The 19063-nt window shown below is 42.4% G+C and overlaps 1 protein-coding gene across 6 annotated transcripts in view; it reads left to right on the forward strand.

The window, feature by feature from the left end:
• The window catches only part of HERC3 (HECT and RLD domain containing E3 ubiquitin protein ligase 3), a 143201-nt gene that overhangs the window by 35812 nt on the left and 88326 nt on the right, over positions 1 to 19063 (forward strand). For all 6 annotated transcript variants that reach the window (XM_060115054.1, XM_060115087.1, XM_060115077.1 and 3 more), the window contains exons 4-7: positions 11314 to 11473; positions 15463 to 15539; positions 16379 to 16600; positions 18025 to 18116. In XM_060115054.1, coding sequence (XP_059971037.1) covers positions 11314 to 11473; positions 15463 to 15539; positions 16379 to 16600; positions 18025 to 18116 — 551 coding nt within the window. The remainder of the gene's footprint in view (positions 1 to 11313; positions 11474 to 15462; positions 15540 to 16378; positions 16601 to 18024; positions 18117 to 19063) is intronic.

The raw sequence follows: 19063 nt of genomic DNA on the forward strand, positions 1-19063 counted from the left end.
CATTTGTGTTTTATTTTTCTGTGTGTTTATATTTAAAGAGGTTTTTAAAAAAGACTGCATAGAGTTGGGTCTTGAGCATCAATCAATCTGACTGTCTCTGTATTCTGATTGGAAAGTTTCTATACACACATTTTTAAAAGAAAATGGACAGAGGACTACAATTCCATTGATAAAATAGATAGATCTCAGTGCAGGGATGTTTTGCCTGCTGTGATAAAAATTTACCCAATCTTTAAACATCAAGTGGGATTAAGTATCTTTAGGAAGCCCCTCCAGAAGCATCTCGTCTTGCATTGTGATTGCACAGAGATATTGTTTATATGGTAGCATATAGTCTAAAGTAATCAGTAAGCAATCTGCAGTCTTGGAAATGGTCTCCTGTTGCTACATTACATCACATGAAAAAAATTCAAGTTGCTGAAAAAAGATGTGAATAAGAGAGGGAAGTGGTAAAAAGTCCTTTTAAAAAGGCTTAAAATTTTTCCCTGTTACAAAAGTAATACATGTGTATTGCTCACAGTTTAAATACCCATAAGCAAGAAGCAAATAAGAGTGTTTTACTCTTTAATTCTACCACCCTGAACAAAAAACATTATTGCCTTGAAATATATCCTTCCAATATTTTTTTAAACATCAGTGTAATTTTCAAATGGAGTCACACTGTAATACTTCTTTGTAACTTTCTTTTCCACTTAATATGTCATGAATATTTTTCCATGATGATGTTCATACTGATCTATATCAGTCTTTCTAAGGGCTGCATATTTCAATTTATAATGTATAATCTCAATTTATAATTTTTCTGTTAGTAGCAATGCAGTATATAGTATTTCTTTAGGATACATTTGTAGAAATTCGACTGTTGGATCAAGGAACATGCAGAATTCTAAAGCTTCTGGAATATTGTCAAAATGCTTGCCTTAAAGCTTGTACTGATTGGTTGTATACTAACATCAGGTGTCTACTCTTTACTTTTTTGGGAGATATAGTTTGGATTTGTATCATAACTTCAATTTTCTGGGCTTTCATTTTTTTCTAAAAGCTAGTCAACTTTTGATTGCTCTAACTTTGATTTAATCAAAGATAATTTTTACATTTACTACAGTTTAAATGGTGAGTAAAAAATACTTCTAACACAGCCTCTTGGAAAAGAAGTGGGGTGGAAAGTATTTTGTTGTGATTGCATAGTTAAAACATGTCAGCATCTCAGTGTATTTTGTGATTTCATATGGAGGGTTTTTTATTCTCTTTTGGGTCATCCATGGGTTTTGGCTGCCTTGCAAGGAGGCCAAAGTTAAAAAATTTGAGCTCTGGGCTTCCCTGGTGGCGCAGTGGTTGAGAGTCCACCTGCCAATGCAGGGGACACGGGTTCGTGCCCCGGTCCGGGAAGATCCCACATGCCGCGGAGTGGCTGGGCCCGTGAGCCATGGCCGCTGAGCCTGTGCGTCCGGAGCCTGTGCTCCGCAACGGGAGAGGCCACAACAGTGAGAGGCCTGTGTACCGCAAAAAAAAAAAAAAAAAATTTGAGCTCTGGGGAGGTAAAGTAGTGCTAGTGTTAAGTTAATATATATATTGTGCCCCCCCCCCCCCATTCCTTGGTGCAGGACTCTTGAAACCCTTGTGAATTTCTAAGTGATGAGAGTACTAGGAGCATTTTTTTTTTTTTTTTGCCACGCTGTGCAGCTTGCAGAATCTCAGTTCCCTGACCAGGGATTGAACCCGGGCCCTCGAAATCCTAACCACTAGGCCACCAGGGAATGCCCCATCTTTTGTTCTAATGAGGTGACTCTTGTTGGGCTCCTGGGTGGGTCCTGGTCACCAGAAAGATCCAGCCATGATTAGAGGCTTGGAATTTTCAGCCCTACCCCCCATTCTCCAGAGGGGAGAGAGGGGCTGGAAATGGAGGTCATAATTGATCATGCCTATGTGAGGAAGCCTCATGTAGTAAAGGAGACATACAGGTCTGGCCGGCAGGGGCGGTGTGGCAGGGTGGACTGGGCTTTCTTAACAATGTTGTATTTGTATTAGTAAATTCAGTGCAGATTAATTTATTTTCTAAATGGATTGGTCTTGGTTCTGTCACTTCTCTGATTCATGAATCTTTCGAAAATGTTTTAGTTTCTCCATTCCCCCATAAAGGGTGATGATGCTTTGAAATACCCCTGAACTCCTCCAGTGATCTGAAATAACCAGTTTGTTTTCCCCTCCTTATTAGGAATTATAGCACCGTAATACGTAATTCTTTTTTGGCAGTCATTTGAGACATCTTAAAGCCTGACTTTGCGTTTTGATACTAGAGACTTTATATATTCAACAGGTGTTCCCCAGCATTTCTTTAATGAGAGACAGTCTTCCTGGAGCTTACACTTCAGTTCTTGTAGGTACCCAAGCAGGTGCTCCAGAGCTGTCATTGTACAAAAAGCAAAAGTTTTGTGAAGGAGAAAACATCCATGGTAACCTGTGAGCTGAACTTTGGGGGACTGTTAATATTTTGTGCTGAGGATTAAGATTCCAGTCTTCTTGGAGGGGTCTTGAATTATCAACTGGTGGACTTGGGCATTTAACTATACACAGTTATATATGCTACTGTATCACCGCTGCAGTGGTCCCTTCTGCTTTTAGGGTTCCCTCTATCAGAGCTGTGAGGTAGCCTTCTAATTTACAATCTTTCTCTATTAAAATCCTTTTACAGCATTAGATTATGCCATAGTTGGCGATTCTGAGTTCCTAAAAATAACTGAGTCACTGCAGCTGATCTTATTCTGACTAGTGAAGTGCTAATGACTCAGAAACACAAAGTCTTCTCCCTTCCCATTGCTTGTGACAGGCCTCCATATGTTTTAATTGACTTAGTGATTTTGGCTTATTGCATCTAAATGCATACATGGTAAATTTAGATTTATGGCTTAAAAAAATTCTCAAACATGTTTCATAGTGTATAAGTGTTTTCAGGCTTTGTATGTGAACATTAAAGCCCAATATTAAAGTCACCTGGCCCTGAACTGAGACCTACTACTCTGAATTTTGTCGTAATTAATCTTTCTCTCTGATTCTTTAGTTAAAAAGATTTGGTTTAATGATTGTTTAATGATTAATCATTGTTAATAATGATTATTGGGCAGTCAAGCATAGGATCAAGCAAATAAGTGTTTGATATCCTCAGATAACCTAAGTGAAGCATCAGCTGCTCAGAGATACTGCCCACAGCCGGGAATCCAGCTCTTAGGTTAAACACAATTGTAGTTTGAACATTTGTGGGAAAGCTGTGCCTTTGAATTTTTTTTTTTTTAATTTAGCCAAGTGGAACAAAGACAGTTTGTGAACACACACAAATAGCAGGAAAAAAAAATGTTACTTTAAAAGTCAGACTCTGGGTTTCTAGTTCCAGGCAGGGCAGAGTAAGCACATTCCTCCTTCCTGTCACTCCTACTGAATGCAACTATAAAACCTTGATCCAATGCATGGAGCAGCTATTTGAGTACTCTGAAAAGCAAATAATAGCAGGTGGATTGGGACAGAAGTCCAGAACGCAAAGTACCACTGAACCGGCAATGAGTTTACCATTTGCCCCCTCTGGTCTTCCTGCCATTTGGCCCAGAGGCAAGCACAACTGTGGAAGTACAGTATGTAGGCTAAAAAGGGAGCCCCAGGAAACCTGAAAGTATCAGAGATCTCAGAAAAGGAGGAGCTTGGGAAAGCAACTCCATATAGTTACCTATGAACTCTTGGGCTCATCCCTGAGCTGTATGTGTGGATCTAATCCTACTTAGCATGTAAGTGACTTTGAGAATTTACCTAATAGACCACCACTCAGGTTCCAGACTGGCCACTATGTGGCGCATGCAGGACACACATCCAAATAGCATGCAAAAGCTTTGAAAAATAAAACAAAAGGGTTACCATTCTCCAGAAGATTTAAGTAAGACCCACAGTCTTATAATATTCAAAATGTTCATGATACAATCATACTCAGCATATGAAAACCCAGGGAAATCTCCACTAGCATGGGGGGAGACAACAGATGCTAATGCTGGAATGACATAGATGTTGGGATTATCTGATGAAGACTTTATTTAAAGCAGCTATTGTACAAATGTTCCAACAAACTGGCTCAAACTGTTGGGAAACAAATGGGCAAATGAAATTCTTTGCCAAGAAATAGATGATATAAAGAAGAACCAATACAATAATCAAAATGAAAAACTCACTGGATGGTTTCAATAGGAGAATGGAGATGACAGAGGAAAAAATCAGTGAAGTTGAAGATAAATCAATAGAAATTATTCAAACTGAGTAATAAAGGTTAAAAATATTGAGAAAAAAATCAACAGGGTTTCAGGGGCTTGTGGGACAAGAACAGAAGGTCTAACATTCATGTCAGTCTTAGCAGAAGAGAAAAAAATGTGGTGCTGAAAATGATAATGGCTGAAAAATTTCCAAAGTTGGTGAAGGACATAAATATACAGATTCAAGAAGTCAGTAGACCAAGCAAGATACATCCAAAGAAACCTACAGCAAGACAGATCATAATCAAACTTCTAAAAACTAAAGACAAAGAAAATACTTGAAAGCAGCCAAAGAAAAACAACATATTACCTATAGGGGAATGTGGATTTCACTTCAGAAACTATGGAGGCCATAAGTGGCACAGTGTTTTTAAAGTGCTGAAATAAAAGAAGTCAACCCAGAATTCTATATTCAGCAAAAACAAACAAACAAAAAGCCTTCATAAATGAAGGTAGAACAAAGTCATTTTCAGATGAAGGAAACAGCAGAAAATGTACAGCCAACAGACCTGTACTAAACAATAGTTAAAGGAAGTTCTTTGGCTAGAAGGGAAATGATACCAGAAGGCATATTGGAACATCAGTAATGAAGGAAGAGCCAGAGAAATAGTAGATATCTGGGTAAATATAATAGACTGTTCTCTTCTTGAATTCTTTAAAAATATTTTGATGATTGAGATGAAAAATTATAACATTGTGATAGAGTTTTCAATGTATGCAGATGTAATATTTAAGATTACTGTAACTTAAAGGGGAGAGGGGTAAAGAGACCTATATCATGGGAAAGTTTCTAAATTCCACTTGAAATGGTAAATTATGGATTCTAATTAGACTTTGAACATCTAAATATTTATATTGTAATCTCTAGAGCACTCTCTTAAGTAACTATACAAGGAGATGTAATACAAACCACAGTACATTAAAATGGAAAAGTAGGGCCTCCCTGGTGGCGCAGTGGTTAAGAGTCCGCCTGCCGATGCAGGGCATACGGGTTCGTGCCCCGGTCTGGGAGGATCCCATATGCCGCGGAGCGGCTGGGCCCGTGAGCCATGGCCACTGGGCCTGCACGTCCGGAGCCTGTGCTCCGCAACGGGAGAGGCCACAACAGTGAGAGGCCCGCATACCGCAAAAAGAAAAAAAAAAAAAAATGGAAAAGTAGAAAATGTTTAATGCAAAAGAAGGCAGGAATGAGGGAAAAGAGTGATGAAAAACAGGGAAGAAACAGAAAGCAAATAATAAAAAGGTAGATCACGAATCCAAACATGTCCATAATTATATTAAATATAAATAGTCCAAACAAAACAATCCATGCAGAGATTATCATATTCGATTTTTAAAATAACTCAACTGTATATAGGAAGGTTAACTACCCAGTCCTGGGTATTTACTCCAGAGAAATGAAAACTTATTCTCACACAATAACCTATACACGAATGTTTATTGCGTCTCTATTTATAATTGCTTAAAACTGGAAACAGTGCTTTGTGGTACATCCATAATACAATAGAATACTACTCACTAATAAAAAGGAACAAACTGTTGATACATATGACAGCCTGGATGAATCTCAGAGGCATTATATTGAGTGAAAGAATCCAGTTTTAAAAGGTTAGGTACTATATGATTCCATTATGTGACAGTATTGAAAATATAAAACTGTAGTGATAGAAAGCCTATCAGTAGTCACCAGGAGTTAGGGATGGGGAGAGAGTGTGACTAAGGGATGATACAAGGAACTTTTTTGGGTTGATGGAACTGTTCTGTATCTTGATTGTGTCACTGGTTATATGTGCTTAAATTCATAAAATTGTACACTAAAAAAGGTCAGTTTTACTGTATAATAATTAAAAAAATTTTTTAAAATGCTGACACTGATTTGAGTGCTTTGGCTCAGGAATGAGGTAGAATCCCTCTCATGGAAGTAACTCTCTCTTTTTGTTAATTAGATTTAAAAATATATATTTATTTATTTACGTGGCTGCGCCACATCTTAGTTGCGGCATGCAGGATCTAGTTCCCTGACCAGGGATTGAGCCTGAGTCCCCTGCATTGGGAGTGCAGAGTCTTAACCACTAGACCACCAGGGAGGTCCCGGAAGTAACTCTCTTATGGGAAGGGGTGGTCACTTTAAAGTGAGTTGTGATCCTGCTAGGCATAGTCCAGATCCCCCAAAATGGTTAGATGAAAATAAGAAAGTAGTTGGAATATGGCTTGGGAATAGGACCTTTCAGACACAGAAGCAAAGAAAATGAGGGAGAGGCTTGCCAAGTTGTGGGAAGCCAGGGGCCCCAGAGGCAAGTTGGACACTAGGGAATTCTCTTTTTCGGGATCTGCAGGGAACTTGGGTTATATTCTATTCAAGATGTTAAAGAAATGAGGGAAGCTAAGCTGGATTACCTAAGGTTTGTCCTGACTCACTTCTAAATTTTCATGTTTCTGTGATATTTATATGCCCTCTGACTTTTTCTTTTAAATGTGTGCACATGTATCCGTGCGTGTATATATTTTTATAAATAATTTAAAAAATGTAGATAAAAAGTATAAGAATAAAAATGTATGTTTAGTTAAAAAAAAGGAGACATCTAAGTGTTGAAAGTCTAATCCCTTTTGTCATATTAACTGCTGACACTTAATTTGATTTTAGCGTTATGAAAAATTTACTACCAAATTTTTTTTTTTTTTTCGGTACGCGGGCCTCTCACTGTTGTGGCCGCTCCCATTGTGGAGCACAGGCTCCGGATGCGCAGGCTCAGCGGCCATGGCTCACGGGCCCAGCCGCTCTGCAGCATGTGGGATTTTCCCGGACTGGGGCACGAACCCGTGTCCCCTGCATCAGCAGGCGGACTCTCAACCACTGCGCCACCAGGGAAGCCCTTTTTTTAAAATAAATTTATTTATTTATTTTTGGCTGCATTGGGTCTCTGTTGCTGTGTGCGGACTTTCTCTAGATATGGCGAGCGGGGGTTGCTCAGCAATTGTGGTGCAGGGGCTTAGCTACTCCACAGCATGTGGGATCTTCCCGGGCCAGGGCTCGAACCCGTGTCCCCCGCATTAGCAGGCAGATTCTTAACCACTGCGCCAGCAGGGAAGTCCCAGTACCAAATATTGATCACTGATTTTGTATATGCTGTGTACTTTCCACCCAACTGCTCATGCTGTTAACTGCAAACTATTGGATATATTTCTCATCAGAACAGACAGTAAGAGGAAAAAGTCTATTTTCCCATTATCCGTAACTAGACTATTCACTTCGTAGTTACTGTTACTGATTTAAAATCCGCCTAGTCCTTTTCCACGAGGGAAGATGATACAGACTTGTGTGTGTCATGGGCTTGGAGGTCAGAAAGACCCGGGCTCCAGTCCTAGCTCCACCACTCATTCGTTGTGAACCTTGGCCAAACTACACACTTTTTCTCAGCTGGGGCTTATTAGAGAGCTGTCACCTCACAGGATCGTTGCGAGGATTAAGTTGATATCAGCAGCATCCATCTACCCTCCAGACTCATATCATCCTTCTCTATTACCACCCTGTGATGGTTTACTGCCCAACTTACTGTTAACTTGAAAATACATTCAGAAATTATCCTGGGGCTCAAAAGCCAAGTAGCAGTAATTAACATAATAACATAAGTGCAGTTGAACTGCTGACTTGCTGTAAGCAGCATTCCACATTTGCTGCTATTCTGCCCTATTACCTTGGCTCGTTCAGAGTTGATAACCTTAAAGACTTCTAAAGACCTTAAAATGTTTCTATGAGAGGATCAGAGATAAAATATACTTTTGTCGTCAAAAAGTGCCAAATATTTCCTTAGTGTGTTTAATTATTTCAATGCGTGGGTTGAGGTTCTGCCATGATCTGCAAAATACAGTGTAGAGTCTTGACAGAATGAATCAGAAGAGAATACAGGTGAAAATGTGCACTGCAGCCTGAATGTTCCCAACTGGGGCAGGGGTGTATTCAGTGAGAGGTGTGAATGAAGCATTCCCAATCGACCCTAGGGAGTAGATTCTAGCAGAGGGATTAAAGTGTCACTGTAGCAGACCACTAGTATGAATCAGATGAGCTCGGTTTTCTGGCTAGAAGAAATAAAATAAATTGGACTTGATACAACTATTGGTTTAATTCTCCACAAATCTTTGCATTACTGAACAGTACCTCTGCCTTTGGGACTGCAAGTTGTGTTGTGATCGTAGTGGGAGTTCCATGTCTGTGATGGGACAGGAATTGGTTTGCCTAGGGCTTGACCAGACTGGGAGTAAATGATAATTGGAATCTAGACGTGGCCTTTTGACACTACTCAGCTGTGGTAAAAAAAAGACCAAGAGGGATGCTATTGACAGATACCGAGGTAAGGAAATCGGTGGCAGATCAGAGTGTCCTGTCAGACCGGGGAGAAACTTATTAGTGTCATGTGAGGTGGTGCACTCACATCCAGGCAGGAATGGCTAATGGTGGACATAGGTCAGGAATTGGGGGGCAGGTCTCAGTCCTAGCCGAGGTATCAGGCCAGGCGCTCAGGCCCAGGAGAACAGGAGAAATTTTTAACTATGTAAATTATATTTATTTGGTTATTATGACTTTATGTACCATGATTGCTCTTATTTCCTGTAAAACATTGTGTTTCCTGGAGTTATTTTATTTTTTTCATTTGTGTAGTAATCTCTATTCTCTGACAGAAGTGTAAAACTCATAATAATATAAACTCATCAGATTGTATGCCATTTTTCACTTTGGAGGCATCCCTCCAACTTTGCTTCATAGGCTGCTACATAGCTGTCTTGGGAATATTCTTCACCTTTTTTTTTTTTTTTTTTTTTTGGCGGTACGCGGGCCTCTCACTGTTGTGGCCTCTCCCGCTGTGTAGCACAGGCTCCAGACACGCAGGCCCAGCGGCCATGGCTTACGGGCCTAGCCGCTCCGCAGCATGTGGGATCCTCCCGGACCGGGGCACGAACCCGTGTCCCCTGCATCGGCAGGCGGACTCTTAACCACTGCGCCACCAGGGAAGCCCTGTTCTTCACCTTTTAATATGTAAGGTTCCTGTTTACTGGAACCTGAATCTTCCTTTGTTTTGGAGGCATGATGTTAGGTAACTAACTGAGAAAGGCAGCATGGGAGATAAAATATTTTGAGAGCCTTACATCCCTGAAAATTGTTGTTTTCCTCTTTCCTCCATTTGATTCATGGTTGACTAGATATGGAATTCTCAGTTGGAAGTCATTTTCCTTCAGAATTGAAGACTTTGCTTTATTGTCTTTCTAGTTTTCAGTATTGCTTCTGAGAAATATGATGCCATTCTTTTTTTTTTTTTTTTTCGTGGTACGCGGGCCTCTCACTGTTGTGGCCTCTCCCGTTGCGGAGCACAGGCTCCGGATGCGCAGGCTCAGCGGCCATGGCTCACGGGCCCAGCCGCTCCGCGGCATATGGGATCCTCCCAGACCGGGGCATGAACCCGTATCCCCTGCATCAGCAGGCGGACTCTCAACCACTGCGCCACCAGGGAGGCCCTGATGCCATTCTGATCCCTGTTCTATTGTATATAAACTGTTTTCCTTTCTAGAAACTTTTAGAATCTTTCTCTGAAATTTCAAGCTGAAGTGCTCTAAAGTAGGTTTTTATCAGTCTTTATTCTGAAGTTTTAATAGGTCCTTTCAGTGAAACTCATGTCCTTCAGTTATGAGCAATCTTCATGTCTTTCTTCTTCAAAATTTTCTATTTTGTGTTTTTTCCATTCTCTCTCTTTTTAAAATTTATTTATTTAATTAATTTATTTTTGGCTGCGTTGGGTCTTTGTTGCTGCGCACAGGCTTTCTCTAGTTGCGGTGAGCGGGGGCTACTCTTGCGGTGCGCGGGCTTCTCATTGCGGTGGCTTCTCTTGTTGTGGAGCACAGGCTCTAGGTGCACGGGCTCAGTAGTTGTGGCTCGCGGGCTCTAGAGTGCAGGCTCAGTAGTTGTGGCGCGTGGGCTTAGTTGCTCCGCGGCATGTGGGATCTTTCTGGACCAGCGCTCGAACCCATGTCACCTGCATTGGCAGGTGGATTCTTAACCACTGCACCACCAGGGAAGCCCTCCATTCTCTTTTTAAAGTTCTTATTTTTCCGTTGTTGGGCCTCTTGGAATAATCCCCTCATTTCTTTCTTTTTTTGCCTTTTTGTTCTGTTTCTTAGAAAATTTCAGTTCTTACTTCCCATCTTGCTTTTGAAGGTTTTTCCTTTAAATTTATGCTGCCGTGTTTCCATTTGCCAAGATAACTTTATTTTTTGAATGTTGGAATGTTTCTTGTCGTCTTTTATTTTTCTAATGACTTAATTTTTTTTCTGTTCCCTGCATGATCTTTTTTCCTTCAGAATTCATTTTCTTCTGTTTCCTTTGCTCTTTAACTTTTATGTTAAAATTTCCTCATGTATATGTTGATCCTTGGCCAGTCTTTTTTATTTAAGAGTGAGGTACTGAGACGTGAGTGGAGCTGTGTGTGGGGAAGTCTTGTTCACTAGCGGGAAGCTGGACATTTCATTGGGGGACCCACAAACGTCAGTAGCTATGGGTCTTTTGGGCCAATTTTCTCAGAGAAATCCTTTTATCTTCTGGCTGGATAGGTATATATAGAGAGATTGTGTTCTGGAACCAAGGGGAGAAAGGTGTTTTTCTGGATGGGGGAGGTTTCATTGTTCCCAGGCAAAATTTCACCCAATCCCACTGCTTTTAGTCACGTGCCTCACTCCCACTCACATCGGGGCCTCGCTGGTTCCACGTCTACGAATAGTAAGCCTTCAGGCGTCTTTCTGGGGAGAAGCACCAGGCCCAGGAGGGAACGTCTGGTGTGTGTGTCGCTCCAGGCGTGTGTGCTACCCAGTATAGCTGGGGTTTCAATGGATACCTTTTAGAAACATATAAAATCTTTATAAATATACAGATGTAGTGGTTCTCTCTGAAAAACACAACTGCCTAGGAAGCTAATTCTGTGTAATTCCTGTTTCTGGGCTTTACATGTTCCTCCTTTGTTTTTTTTTTTTTTTTTTTCTTCAGAGCAAATTGGAGCTTTGGCAGATCAGCATATTGTCCACGTGGCGTGTGGCGAGTCCCACAGTCTGGCCCTCAGTGACCGGGGCCAGCTGTTTTCTTGGGGTGCGGGGAGCGATGGTCAGCTAGGACTCATGACGACCGAGGACTCTGTGGCAGTACCCAGGTAAGAATGTCAGTTGCTGTAAATATTATTTCCTGCTAGTTTCTTTGTTAGATTCCTTGGTTTGGGTTCTGCTTTCTTCTTTTGATTGCTGTTCCCTTTATGTCACTGTCATGCCTTAGACTGTTATAACACTTGTCACAAAAATTGTAATTATTTATAGAAGTGTCTGTCTACAGTTTAAAAATGTGAGTTGTTTAGGAACTGTACTTTATTTATTCCAGTAGCCTAGTTGCTGGCAGAGTGTTTGGAACTCAATAATGTTTGAATACAAAAACACCTTTTCATATTGCTGGACTTACTAACCTTTAACTTAAAATTGCAAACCTAAAACAATTATTCAATGAGTCACTTTAAAATAGAATCACAAGGCTGACCTGATACTCTAATAACAGGCCAAATTACCTTAAGCATTACCAACAGCTAAAATACCAAATATACATAAGTTGTTTAACACAAAAGTACTAATACAGTGGTTTTTAGTCCCTTAAGCATTTACTTAATTCTGAATCTTAGATGATTTGGCTAAATACGTAACAGATGCTTCACCACTAAGTAAATGTCTAAAATGTTGAAGTTACTTTCACGTGGATGTTTTGGAGGGGGGCGTCTCTGTTTGTTGAGGGTTCTTAATGATCACAGAGGCCACTGGTTTATTTCCTTCATTTAATTCCTGCTCCTTTATACCGCACATGTACAACATTCCTTGTATTGCAGTACTTGCCACATTCTTTGCAATTTTTAATTTAATCACTATTTTTAGTCCAAAGCTGGGAGCTCTTGATGCCAGGAGACCTGGATCATTCATTTTAGCATCACCCTTGCTAAGGGTGCTCCGGCACGTGCATTGCTCAGTACCAGTGTGTTTATTAAATGCCTCTCCTCCCCTGCCCAATTATTGTCCCTTTTAAAGGACAATACATTCTTCTTCCTCTTCCTTTTTTCCCCTTCTTAGATTTTTGTCTCTTTAATCAAAAGCTGTTTTAGGGAAAAGAGGAACAGGAAGGTAAGAATGATTTGATTCCATTTCCTGATTTAGAACAGGTAATGTCTTGGATTCATTACTTCCAAAAATTAATTTAATTTGGGGGGAAGAGGGAGAGTAGAAATTTAACAAAAGGGGGATGCTATATTTTAACGAAATTGTAATATGAAGGAAAAGATTTATAACATTAATGACAAAAGTATTTCATTCGTCGATGTCCAAAGACGCAAGAAAAGCTGTTTAGTGACATTTCGTTTCTAAAAATGGAGTAATCTGTGTTAGAGTAGCAGTTTGTTATTATTTTTATTAGTCATGTCTAAATTATGGATGACTTCTGAGGCTTTAGTTTGTATATAATTTCATATTATAACTTAATTAAATTCATTAATTCGTACCTTAGTATTGTGGAAAGTAATATAGATTCGAGGTCATACGGACTCAGATTCCAGTACTGGCTCTATTACTTGTTAGGTGAATGACCTTGGGCAAATTATTGAACTTATCTAGGCCTCGATTTCCTAACTTAAGAATGGAGTTACGTAGTATTGTGTACCTTTACAAAGTTATTGGGAGGATGCAGTAAGACGAGTAGGTAAAACACAGTATATGCTTGTGCATGTGTATCCCGTTTTCTCCACCTCAAGGGTATAATTTCTTATTGTTTGTCTTGTCCTTCGGACCTGCTTCCTCTCTGTAACTGTGATTCTGGAGGTTGTATTGAGGGTAATGGTGACCCATAAAGGGAGGAGTGTGGGGAATTCGAGTGGAAGCTGGCCAGGAGAAAGGGCTGTTGCCTCATAAGGTTCTGAAACACTGGGCCCCAAGGCAGTATTACATTTTCCAATTTTAAAAAATAGTGGGGTTCTACAAGTTACTGATACATGCAGCAATTTGGACAAATGCCCAGGGAATTATTCTGAGTGGAAAAGAAGCCAATCCCCAAAGGCTACCTACTGTATGGTTCCATTGATATAACATTCTCAAAAGGACAAAATTGTGGAAATGGAGGGTAGATTAGTGGTTGCCAGGGGTTACAAATGGGGGAGGGGAGGAGTGGTTATAAAAGTACAACAAAAGGAATCCTTGTGGGGTTGGAACCATTGAGTATGGTGCTGGATACATGAGCCTACACAGGTGACAAAAATACTACAAACTCAGAAATGAGTACAAGTAAAACTGGGGAAATATTGGCCTGGCCAAAAAGTTCATTCGGGTTTTCCTGTAACATCCTATGGGAAAACCTGAATGAACTTTTTGGCCAATCCAAACATAAATGAGATTGGTAGGTTATATTAATGTCAGTATCTTTGTTATGATACTATACTGTAGTTTTGCAAAATGTCATCACTGGGGGAAACTGGACAAAGTGTACAAGGGATCTCTATTATTTCTTAAAACTGCATGTGAATCTACAATAAAAAATAGTTGGGTTCTATTTGGTACTAAATGTATATGTGAACTCTATTTTATAAATTTTTTTATATCCGAGAAAATAAACCATTAACAAAAGCAACATCTACCTATCACTCTAAATAACCCCCTCCTCGCCTATTGGATGTCTGTCTTCTAAAATGCCCCTTCCCGAAAGAGTGCCCGTCTGACTCCTTTGTTCCCATGGCATCCACTTAATGAAGAGGTAAATGGCAACTTGTGAATTACGAAAATAGGAAGCAGCAGATACTCTCAGGCTGTCTACCTCTGCTGGGCAGTGCCAAGCATGAATTTTTTCTTTTAATTCTCACCACAACCCTGTGAATGGGTACTGTTCTTATCTCTGTCTTTGACACGAGCAAGCAGAGGAGTGGGATTTAAAAGTTATCATATGGGGCTTCCCTGGTGGCGCAGTGGTTGAGAGTCCGCCTGCTGATTCAGGAGACACGGGTTCGTGCCCCGGTCCAGGAAGATCCCACATGCCGTGGAGCGGCTGGGCCCGTGAGCCATGGCCGCTGAGCCTGCGTGTCCAGAGCCTGTGCTCCGCAACGGGAGAGGCCACAGCAATGAGAGGCCGGCGTACCGCAAAAAAAAAAAAAAAAAAGTTATCATATGATCTTCCTCGTTATCATCCTAGGGAATCAGAGTTTTGGAGGCATTGCCCTTCTTAATTTTTTAAAATTATGGTAAAATACACATAACATAAAATTTACCGTCTTAACCATTTTAGAGTGTACAGTTCAGTAGTGTTAAGTGTATTCACGTTGCTGTATGACCAGTCTCCAGAACTTCTTTCTCTTGCAGAAATTTAACTCTGTACTCATTAAATGACAACTCCCCATTCCTCCTCTCCCAGCCACTGGCAGGCACTGTTAGACTTTGATTTGTATGAATTTGACTAGTCTAGATATCTCACGTAAGTGGAATTATGGAGTATTTGTCTTTTTGTTACTGGCTTATTTCACTTAGCATAATGTCCAAGTTTCATCCATGTCGTGGCATGTGTCAGAGTTTTTGTTCTTAAAGGCTGATGAATATTCTGTTGTATACATATTCGGAATGTGTTTACCTCGTTTTTCTAGTATCTGTTGATGGATACTTGGGTTGCTGCCACCTTTTGGCCATTTTGAATAATGCTGCTATCAATGTGGGTATACAAATAGCTCTTTGGTACCCAGCTTTCAGTTCTTTTGGATATATACCCAGAAGTGGGATCGCTGAATCATGGCCTTGCCCTCATTTGAAAGCCATTTAGATACTAGCCATGTTCTTAGGGATCTTTCTTCTGTAATTTACTCCTTTTGTCCCTGAAATGGAGATGACAAGGTGGGAATTAACAGAGGGCTATGGTAATGGGTTTAGGTGCAGAATTTTTTTTTTTTTCTTTAACAGTAGCTACCTAAGAGGCAGGAGGTTAGTGAAAGACTTAATAGAATTATATCATGTAAGATTATATGTTTGATTTTAAAAAGTCTTTTATGAAAGATGTTACTTATTACAACTGTTTTGTTTAGTTGGGAATATTTCCAATCATTGTTCGTGGATGCCCTTAAGAGGAAAGTCTTTTCTGTTGTAGGTTAATACAGAAGCTGAACCAGCAGACAATATTACAAGTTTCCTGTGGCAACTGGCACTGCTTGGCTCTTGCAGCTGGTAACGTACATCTCTGCTAATGTTCTGTTAATTTGAGAACCATTTCTCTTTGCATTTTTGTGTGATGTTATCTAACTGGATACCTTTAACTAACTAGTTAGGGTCTGTGCATTCCCGTTGGACAGCAGCAATTCTCAGACAGCCTTAGTGTAGCTCACACTTTTCTCAGGGTTTGGATGATGAAGGAGGTGGTCGTCATTGCTGCTCCAACCCTCTCTCAAGGGAAGGGGAGGAGAGGACAGCACGTCAGTCGTGTTCTTGAGCAGAAGATTGGTTTTTCTTAGCTACATACAGCTCACCATGGCGTTATATTCCACTGTGAAGCTCCCAAATAAATGAAGAAGACGGAGTTAGAAAAACCTAAGCCAGCAAATAATGCTGTATTTTGTTAGGATAAATTTGAGGGGAAGTCAGCACAAACAGGTCCTGCTTGATCCTCTGTGGTGCCGTCCCGGTCATAGATAGACCCCGTGAAGTCCTGGGTCTCTCGTGGTCCTGGTGTGGTCAGAACTCAGTTCACCTTGCTTAGTGGATCAAAGCCTGGTAATTGCCTATTCAAAACCGAATTGACTTAAACATTTACTTTTTTCTTTGCATAAACGTTAAGAGCCTTGGAAGGGTGATAAGGCTCAGCTTATCTCTGTTGTCATGACAGGTGGGAGTTTTGGTTCCAGCATGAAGTGTGTGTGCTCCCTTGCTCTTGGGTGTGTGTGTGTGTTGCGGCCGGAGGGCACTAACCCATGAGCCTACCGGGCAACCCTGTTGTTCTAACAAGGTTATTTTTGTGGATGGTGCTTGTATCATTTCTGGTAATACCAGTTATCCTCTTCTTATTTCAGATGGCCAGTTCTTCACGTGGGGGAAGAACAGCCATGGGCAGCTGGGCCTGGGGAAGGAGTTCCCCTCCCAAGCCAGCCCGCAGAGGGTGAGGTCCCTGGAGGGGATCCCGCTGGCACAGGTGACTGCAGGAGGGGCCCACAGCTTTGCCTTGTCTCTCTCGGGAGCTGTATTTGGCTGGGGGATGAATAACGCAGGGCAGCTCGGGCTCAGCGATGAGAAAGGTAGGTGAAGTCTTCACGCGGCCCTCTTAACCTCATTTGCTCAGTATGTGCTTCCTGAGGGGCTTGTATGTGCTGGCCCCGTGTCAGGCGTTAAGGGTGTGGCAGGGACCAAGACAGAGAATACCCTTGGCTTAGTGGAGATTGCCTGCTGGTGGGCAGACGCAAACCACAAACCAGTAAGTCTACAGTGTGTCACAGGCTTTGAGAGGAAAGGTTCCTATTTCATATAAGGTGGCCAGGGAGGGCCTCTCGGATGAGATGTTTGAGCACAGCCCTGTAGGAAGTCAAGTCGGAGAGGAGACGTGTAGATACGCTGGGCGGAGACTGTTCCAGCCAGAGGGAACAGGGTGTGCAGACGCTCTGGTGCAGGAGGATCTGTGGTGTGCTCGGGGCTGGGACGACCGGAAGGCGGGAGCTCAGAGAGCTAGCGGGTCCCCATTATGTAAGGCCTGAAGGGCAGGGTAAGGAGTTTGGCTTCTCTCAGTGAAATCAGGGAAGACACCGAGGTGTTGAGGAGAAGAGTGATGCAATTTAACTTTGCCTAGAGTGGGTCCACGGGGGAAGCTGGAAGACCAGTTTGGGAGTAGTGGGAATAAAGATGGATTTGGGGGCTTCCCTGCTGGCGCAGTGGTTGAGAGTCCGCCTGCCGATGCAGGGGACACGGGTTCGTGCCCCGGTCCGGGAAGATCCCGCATGCTGCGGAGCGGCTGGGCCCGTGAGCCATGGCCACTGAGCCTGCGCATCTGGAGCCTGTGCTCCGCAACGGGAGAGACCACAACAGTGAGAGGCCCGCGTACCACAAAAAAAAAAAAAAAAAAAAAAAATGGATTTGAATATATTTTGAAGGTGGGCCAATTGGTTTTGCTCATTGTTGGATGTGTAGTTTGAAAGAAAGAGGAAGAGCTGGAAGGGTGAAGTCGCATTTATGAAATGAGGAAAGCTGTGTATGGGGAGCAGGGCGGAGCCCTGGGAAGAACTGGGGAGTGTAGGGAACCCATGAGTTAAGTTTTCAGTACATTAAAGATGAGGCGTCTTGGGCCTCCCTGGTGGCGCAAGTGGTTGAGAGTCCGCCTGCCGATGCAGGGGATACGGGTTCGTGCCCCGGTCTGGGAGGATCCCATATGCCGCGGAGCGGCTTGGCCCGTGAGCCATGGCCGCTGAGCCTGCGCGTCCGGAGCCTGCGCGTCCGGAGCCTGTGCTCCGCAACGGGGGAGGCCACAACAGTGAGAGGCCCGCATACCGCAAAAAAAAAAAAAAAAAAAAAAAAAAAAGATGAGGCGTCTGTTAGACGTGCAAGTGGAGGGTCAGGCAGGAAGCGGAAGGTGAGAGTCAGGAGTCCAGGGGGACCCAGACTTGAGGCTGAGACAGCTGTGTGCATCTCAAAGGCAAATGGAGGTGACCCTGTGCTATTTCTCTTATTCTAGATCGGGAGTCTCCCTGCCATGTGAAGCTCCTACGAACACAAAAAGTCGTGTATATCAGTTGCGGAGAAGAGCATACGGCAGTTCTCACAAAAGTAAGGGCCCTGGAGTATTCTGGTTTGCTCCGCGGCGCTCTGGTGCTGGGTATGACATGAATGCTTCTTTATCGTGGTTTGGTTGGTTGGATAGGGCCTTTTAGAGAGAGCAGTTGGTAGTGTGTAAAAACAGTCCAGGGTTGTCTCCCTTCTCAGCAACCATCTGCGTTCTCTCTCTTCCCTCCCTCCAGTGGTGGTCAGCCTCCAGGCACTCAAGGAGACGGACCCTTGCCCCCTTCCAGTTGACACTAGCTCCCAGGCTAAATGCATATGACCAGTGTCCCTATGAAAGCTCCCCAGTAACAAAGAGTTAGACATTAATTCAGCCATACTTCCCTGAAGACCTTTATTAAAAGTAGCACAAAAGTATTTTTTAAAAAATAAATGTATTTATTTATTTTATTTTTGGCTGTGTTGGGTCTTTGTTGCTGCGCGCAGGCTTTCTTTTAGTTGCAGCGAGCAGGGGCTGCTCTTCGTTGTGGCGTGCAGGCTTCTCATTGCGGCGACTTCTCTTTGTTGTGGAGCACGGGCTCTAGGCGCACAGGCTCCGTAGTTGTGGCGCACGGGCGTAGTTGCTCTGCAGCTTGTGGGATTTTCCTGGACCAGGGCTCGAACCCGTGTCCCCTGCCCTGGCTGGCGGATTCTTAACCACTGAACCACCAGGGAAGTCCAACACAAAAATATCTTTTTCTTCAAGTTGAGCCACAGTGAGATTTAAGACTTTCTAAAAATATGAGGGACTTCCTTGGTGGCTCAGTGGTTAAGACGGCGCCTGCCAATGCAGGGGACACGGGTTCAAGGCCTGGTCCAGGAAGATCCCACATGCCACTAAGCCCATGCGCCACAACTCCTGAAGCCCTGCACGCCTAGAGCCCATGCTCTGCAACAAGAGAAGCCACTGCAATGAGAAGCCTGTGCACCACAACGAAGATTCAACACAGCCCAAA

The sequence above is a fragment of the Mesoplodon densirostris genome, chromosome 1, assembly GCF_025265405.1.
Source record: "Mesoplodon densirostris isolate mMesDen1 chromosome 1, mMesDen1 primary haplotype, whole genome shotgun sequence".
NCBI lineage: Eukaryota > Metazoa > Chordata > Mammalia > Artiodactyla > Ziphiidae > Mesoplodon > Mesoplodon densirostris.